At 40.4% G+C, this 7765-nt stretch overlaps 1 protein-coding gene across 3 annotated transcripts in view; it reads left to right on the top strand.

Annotated features, from left to right (window-relative positions):
- The first annotated feature begins 106 nt into the window (after nucleotides 1–106).
- The window catches only part of MMUT (methylmalonyl-CoA mutase), a 41107-nt gene continuing 33448 nt past the window's right edge, over nucleotides 107–7765 (top strand). The window contains exons 1-2 of one of the 3 annotated variants that reach the window (XM_061398377.1): nucleotides 107–189; nucleotides 7249–7673. In XM_061398377.1, the coding sequence (XP_061254361.1) occupies nucleotides 7289–7673 (385 nt within the window). In that variant the 5' untranslated portion in view covers nucleotides 107–189; nucleotides 7249–7288. Of the gene's footprint in view, nucleotides 214–7248; nucleotides 7674–7765 lie in introns of all 3 variants that reach the window. The other 2 variants (XM_061398379.1, XM_061398378.1) reach the window with 2 other exon arrangements.

Raw genomic sequence — 7765 nt, 5'->3', positions numbered from 1 at the left:
GCCCACGAGAGCGTGACGGGATTGGTTGGAAAGAGGGCGGTCGGCCGACGCCCCCATCCCATCCCATCCCGTTGGCCTTTGCACTTGCTTGGTCCTGGGCCCTGCTTTGGGGACTTTTGATTTGCAGAGCTCGGGTTGCCTAGGTCCAGCCGTCTTCTTCCAAGGCTTCGGTCTGAGACAGGCCGACCCGTGAGTAAGACCGTGCACCTTGAGGCACGTCTGCCTTTCAGATCCCTCCATTTTTCAGGCTCCTCCCCACCCTTAGTTGTCCCCGGAGAAAGTTGTCCTTTCTCTCTTCCCAACTCCCAACTTCCTCCTTCTTTACTGCTGAGAAGGGATCCCACGCTGCTCTACCCTCTTCTTAGGTTTAGATGCTCCACTGTCCTCTCTCTTTCAGTGAGGTCCGTGAAAGTTCGGAGGTACTGCAGAAAAGAAGGTGCTTTTAATGTCCCAGAGGCCATATTGCCGTCTTCCCTGGTTACCCAGGAACCCCGGAGTTCCTCTGGGCAGAGAGCGATTATAGGGTTCTAGAGGGATATGCTCTCTCCAGAGCTGCCTCCTTCGAGGCCGCGGTGGTTGTGAGGGTTTTTTTTTTGTGTGTGTGAGAGGTGGCGGAATTGGAAGTTTCTTTCAGTGTACAGATGTAGGTGATGGGGAGAAGTGGAAAGACAGGTCTAAACGTACACGAAAGTGTAAATTGCTAACTTGTTCTCGTTTTTATCTGGAAAGAGAGCAATCTTTTATACGCACCAAACTCTGAGTAATATATTTGTGTGTGTTAAATTTTAAATCACTTGTTGATTTTTCTCCCAGTATTTTATGTTTAAAGACTTATTTATGCTGATACTAAATTTAATTTGCATGCTCTGTGTTGTCCTCTCTCACCTAAGTTGGCCCAACATTGGAGGCGGCTAGCTGTTAAAGTAGAATCCCGTGTAAACAAATTTGAAAGGGATTTGATTCAGAACTGTATGTAGGTGTTTTACCCGTATTTTTTTGAGGGTGTGGCAGATGTTGCTTCATCATTAGGGCAAATGTTGCTTCACTGTTGCTCTTTCACACATTTTAATCACTTGTAACTTATTATATTTGCTTTGCATATTATTTCTTTGGTTGCTTAAAGTGTCTGTTGATGGATCTTTTGAGAAAATTTCAGAAATCCTGTTTCCATCAGCCAAAGTTGTGTTCTTATCTAAAAATGATGTCTATTTCCAGTCTTTACCAATTTGCCATGCAATTTTCAGGAACTCACCTACATAGGGCTGTTTCCTATCATTTATCCAGGTTTAGGAAAGCCCTACCTGCATTTTGTAAAGCTCTACCTGCAACAGTGTAAAGAGCAATATTGCATAGAAACCTGGAATGTTAGGTCCATGAATCAAGGTAAATTCATCTCTGTTCAGTTCAGCCACTCAGTCGTGTCCGACTCCTTGTGACCCCATGAATTGCAGCATGCCAGGCCTCCCTGTCCATCACCAACTCCCGGAGTTTACTCAAACTCGTGTCCATCAAGTCGGTGATGCCATCCAGCCATCTCATCCTCCGTTGTCCCCTTCTCCTTCCGCCTTCAATCTTTCCTAGCATCAAGGTCTTTTCCAATGAGTCAACTCTTCGCATGAGGTGGCCAAAGTATTGGAGTTTCAGCTTTAGCATTAGTCCTTCCAATGAACACCCAGGACTGATTTCCTTTAGGATGGACTGGTTGTAAACTGGAAGTGGTCAAAAAGGAGATGGCAAGAGTGAACATCAACATTTTAGGAATCAGTGAACTAAAATGGACTGGAATGGGTGAATTTAACTCAGATGACCACTGTATCTACTACTGTGGGCAAGAATCCCTTAGAAGAAATGGAGTAGCCATCATCGTCAACAAAAGAGTCTGAAATTCAGTACTTGGATGCAATCTCAAAAACGACAGAATGATCTGTTATTTGTTTCCAAGGCAAACCATTCAATATCACAGTGATCCAAGTCTGTGCTCCAACCAATAAGCTGAAGAAGGTGAAGCTGAACGGTTCTATGAACACCTATAAGACCTTCTAGAACTAACACCCCAAAAAGATGTCCTTTTCATTATAGGGAACTGGAATGCAAAAGTAGGAAGTCAAGAAATACCTGGAGTAACGGGCAAATTTGGCCCTGGAGTACAGAATGAAGCAGGGCAAAGGCTAACAGAGTTTTGCCAAGAGAACGCACTGGTCATGGCAAACACCCTCTTCCAACAATATAAGGGATGACTCTACACATGGACATCACTAGATGGTCAACACTGAAATTAGGTTGATTATATTCTTTGCAGCCAAAGATGGAGAAGCTCTATACAGTCAGCAAAAACAAGACCGGGAGCTGACTGTAGCTCAAATCATGAACTCCTTATTGCCAAATTCAGAGTTAAATTGAAGAAAGTAGGGAAAACCATTAGACCATTCAGGTATGACCTAAATCAAATCCCTTACAGTGGAAGTGACAAATAGATTCAAGGGATTAGATCTGATAGACAAAGAGTTGCCTGAAGGACTATGGCCGGAGGTTCGGAGGTTTGTGACATTGTGCAGGAGACAGTGATCAAGACCATCTCCCCAAAAAAGAAATGCAAAAATGCAAAATGGTTGTCTGAGGAGGGCTTACAAACAGCTATGAAAAGAAGAGAAGCTAAAGGCAAAGGAGAAAAGGAAAGATATACTCATTTGAATGCAGAGTTCCAAAGAATAGCAAGGAGAGATAAGAAAGCCTTCCTCAAGTGATCAATGCAAAGAAATAGAGGAAAATAATAGAATGGGAAAGACTAGAGATCTCTTCAAGAAAATTAGAGATACCAAGGAAACATTTCATGCAAAGGTGGGCACAATAAAAGACAGAAATGGTAGGGACCTAACAGAAACAGAAGATATTAAGAAGAGGTGGCAAGAATACACAGAACTACACAAAACAGATCTTCTTGACCCAGATAACCACAATGGTGTGATCACTCACTTAGAGCCAGACATCCAGGAATGTGAAGTCAAGTGGGCCTTAGAAAGCATCACTACGAACAAAGCTAGTGGAGGTGATGGAATTCCAGTTGAGCTATTCCAATCCTGAAAGATGATGCTGTGAAAGTGCTGCACTCAATATGCCAGCAAATTTGGAAAACTCAGCAGTGGCCACAGGACTGGAAAAGGTCAGTTTTCATTCCAATCCCAAAGAAAGGCAATGCCAAAGAATGCTCAAACTACTGCACAATTGCACTCATCTCACATGCATGCAAAGTAATGCTCAAAATTCTCCAAGCCAGGCTTTAGTATGTGAACTGTGAACTTCCATATATTCAAGCTGGATTGAGAAAAGGCAGAGGAGCCAGGTATCAAATTGCCAACATCCACTGGATCATGGAAAAAGCAAGAGAGTTCCAGAAAAACATCTGCCTCTGCTTTATTGACTATGCCAAAGCCTTTAACTGTGTGGATCACAACAAACGGCGGACAATTCTTCAAGAGATGGGAATACCAGACCACCTGACCTGCCTCCTGAGTAATCTATATGCAGGTCAGGAAGTAACAGTTAGAACTGGACATAGGACAACAGACTGGTTCCAAATCAGGAAAGGAGTATGTCGATGCTGTATATTGTCACCCTGCTTATTTAACTTATATGCAGAATACATCATGAGAAACACTGGGCTGGAAGAAGTACAAGCTGGAATCAAGATTGCTGGGAGAAATATCAATAACCACAGATATGCAGATAATATCACCCTTAAGGCAGAAAGTGAAGAAGAACTAAAGAGCCTCTTGATGAAAGTGGAAGAGGAGAGTGAAAAAGTTGGCTTAAAGCTCAACATTCAGAAAACTAAGATCATGGCATTCAGTCCCATCACTTCATGACAAATAGATGGGGCAACAGTGGAAACAGTGACAGACTTTATTTTTTTGGGCTCCAAAATCACTGCAGATGGTGACTTCAGCCATGAAATTTAGAGACGCTTGCTCCTTGGAAGAAAAGTTCTGACCAACCTAGACAGCTTTTAAAAAGCAAGACATTACTTTGCCAACAAAGGTCTGTCTAGTCAAAGCAATGGTTTTTCCAGTAGTCATGTATGGATGTGAGAGTTGGACTATAAAGAAAGCTGAGCATCGAAGAATTGATGCTTTTGAACTGTGGTGTTGGAGAAGACTCTTGAGAGTCCCTTGGACAACAAGGAGATCCAACCAGTCCATCCTAAGGGAAATCAGTCCTGAATATTCATTGGAAGGACTGATGCTGAATCTGAAATTTCAATACTTTGGCCACCTGTCGCGAAGAACTGACTCATTTGAAGAGACCCTGATGCTGGGAAAGATTGAAGGCCAGAGGAGAAGGAGACGACAGAGGATGAGATTGGATGGCATCACTGACTCAATGGACATGAGTTTGAGTAAACTCTGGGAGTTGGTGATGGACAGGGAGTCCTGGAGTGCTGTAGTCCATGGGGTCGCAAAGAGTTGGACACGACTAAGCAACTGAACTGAACCTGCACTTGGCATGAAATGATTGTGATATTATCTTCTGCAACGTAATCTCAGGCAGTTTTCAGATTACTTTTTTAAAAATGTATTTTTTATTGAAGTATAGTTGAATTACAATGTTATGTTAATTACTGTGTACTCTGCATGTGTGCTCAGTCATATCCTACTATTTGGGATGCCATGGACTGTTGCCCACTAGGCTCCTCTGTCCATGGGATTTCCCAGACAAGAATACTGGAGTGGGTTCCATTTCCTTCTCCAGGGATGAAACCCACATTTCTGTGTCTCCCACATTGGCAGGCAGATTTTTTACCACTAGAGTTACCCTGAGTGTTAATTACTGCTGTACAGTGAAGCCTCTCAGTTATACATACATGTACATTTTTTCATGTTCTTTTCATTATGGTTTATCACAGAATATTGAATATAGTCCCACATGCTATACAATAGGAGCTTGTTTTTTATCCATTTTATTAGATTACTTTTTATAACATTACTACCCTAGTAGTTCAGTTATAAATTATTTCTTCTCATCGGCCTTTTAAGCTAGTACCTGTAGTTTATGGCTCAGAAGAAGATGGAGGTCTAGGATCCCATGAGTTTAATAGAATAAAAGGCATACTAGTTTAAAAAAATAGGAATTGTTTTTGTTGTATTTGCAATTTTTACCTAGGACACATCTTTTCATGCTTCTTGAGCCTATCTCCTTTTTAAAGACACTGTGCATAACATTTTAAATTTTAACTTATGTATAGTATGTTGTGTATAATATACTTATAGGTAAATGCACATATCATATTTGTAAAATTTGATGAATTTCCACAAACTGAACACATCTATGTAATAGGAATTCAGATCAAGACCATCACCCTAGAGCTCCTTTCTTTCTTCCTGTCTTAACTAGTCACCACACATAACCACTCTTCTGACATCAAAGATTAGTTTTGCCCAATTCCTAAACATATTTTTACAGCTACATAAAATTCTATAATTTTTAAATACTGAATTTATTTATTTCTTCATTGATAATGTTTCTTAGTTTTCCTAACTATAAGTAAAACCACTAGGGAATGTGTATTTTGTCTAATAATTTTCCCAGGAGTAATGATCCTCAGTGGAATGGCATGATCATTCAGAGATTGTGCATGTTACCAATTCGCTTTTTTACATAGTTTATCTCAGTTAATACTCCCACCAATTGGATTCCTTTTTGTTTTATAATTCCCTAACAAATGTTGGGTATTCTTATTTTTGTTTAAAATTCACTAAATTGATAGATGAAAAATGGTATGGAAAATAGAATTTTGAACTCACTTTACTTGTTTTATGTATTGTAGGGAATCATGAATATATTAATAAAAATTTCCACTCAAAATCCTTTTAAATACTAGGCTCTACATGTTGAGACTGTATGACTCTGATAAGCATTAAATAATTCAGAAATTTCAGTACTGCTTTTCTGTATGGAATTTTGATAAGCTACTTTATTTCTGTATTTCTTTGGACTTTAATTTCTACGTCTGTAAAATGATGAAATTGGACTTAGTTATGTAGTATAAGACTCTGGGTAATTATCAAGAATATATAGCTCTGATATTAGATCAGTTTATGGAATAGAAGAGAATATATATATATATATATGAAATTTTATATACATATATTTTGTATGAAACAAAACATAGAAATATATCTTATATGAACATAAAAAGCAGTGTTCTAATCTATTGAAGTGTGGGAGATGGTAGATTTATAAAGAGGGAAACAGAGCTCTGTGGTATGGAATACTGAAGAGGCCATTTAATCCAGCTTGTAGTTTCAGGGACAGGCTGTGAATGTATTAGTTAAATACTTTGCTTTCCAGGATTAAATACTAGCTCTTCTGTGCCTGAGTTTCCTCATCTGTAAAATGGGGATAATATTAGTATAAATTCCTATTTCTTGGTGGTGTTTTGAGGATTAAAATTGCTGCTCTACATAAAGTCCTTAAACAGTACCTGTCACATAGAAAGCCCTGCATACCAGAGGTTATGCCGTAGCCAAAGTAGTGCATTCTAGGTCAATGGAAGAGCAGGGGCAAGTCACGGAACTTTGACACATGCAGGGCACTGTAGGTAATCCAGAACTTCTAGAAAACAAAATGTGTAGAGGTCAAAGAAGTGAAGTGAAGTCACTCAGTTGTGTCTGACTCTTTGTGACCCCATGGACTGTAGCCCACCAGGCTCCTCCATCCATGGAATTTTCTAGGCAAGAGTACTGGAGTGGGTCAAAGGCAGAGGTAATTCTGAAAGATAAGCAGGGATCAGGGCATAGGGGGCTTAAATGTCTGTTTTATTCACCCCTTTTTTCTCCAGCATCCAGTACAATGTCTGTCATAATATACATGTTAAATAAAAACCTTCTGAGTGAAAAATTAATTAGGAGGCTATGCTGCATCCTCTACATGATGGAAAATCTTTGGAAAATGTTCAGAGAAGTGTGACATGATCATCTCTGCATTGGTGTCAGTGTGCAGAATGGATGAGAGGGGCCTAAGACTGGTCAACACAACCACCTGAGAGGCTCTTGAGGAAGAGGACTAGACTAGAACAATGATAGTAGTTGTGGACACGAGGGACCAAAGTTATAAAATATTACGTGTAGGGAACAGAAAAGGAGAAGAGATGAAATCATACTCATATACTCTTTTTTCTCTTTTTCTTTCTCACCAGTAAGCTCCTGTTTTGCCAGTCTTGCAAATACATATGCACTGTGCTTCTTTTTCTAGGTCAGTTCTTGTTCTTGTTTGGCGTGTTCCATGTTCCATCATGTTGAGGGCTAAGACTCGGCTTTTTTTGCTTTCACCTAATCACCTGAGGCAGCTGAAAGGGTCATCAGGCTCCAGGCTTATCTGGCAACGACTTCTGCATCAGCAACAGCCCCTTCATCCAGAATGGGCCGCCCTGGCTAAAAAGCAGTTGAAAGGCAAAAACCCAGAAGAACTAATATGGCACACCCCAGAGGGGATCTCCATAAAGCCCTTATATTCCAGCCGGGATACCAAGGACTTCCCTGAAGAACTTCCAGGCATGAAGCCGTTCACACGTGGACCGTATCCCACCATGTACACTTTCAGGCCCTGGACCATCCGCCAGTATGCTGGTTTCAGTACTGTGGAAGAGAGCAACAAGTTCTATAAGGACAATATCAAGGGTGAGATTTTAATTTGAGACGTAGTATTTATGGTCAAACATAACACTTCCTCATGTTGGCTTTTTGAAGGGAGGCTAGTTAATCTCTATAGA

This window comes from Bos javanicus, chromosome 23 (genome assembly GCF_032452875.1).
Source record: "Bos javanicus breed banteng chromosome 23, ARS-OSU_banteng_1.0, whole genome shotgun sequence".
Classification (NCBI taxonomy): Eukaryota; Metazoa; Chordata; class Mammalia; order Artiodactyla; family Bovidae; genus Bos; species Bos javanicus.
The sequence above is the reverse complement of the archived record's forward strand: the minus strand, read 5'-3'. Positions and strand labels throughout refer to the sequence as shown.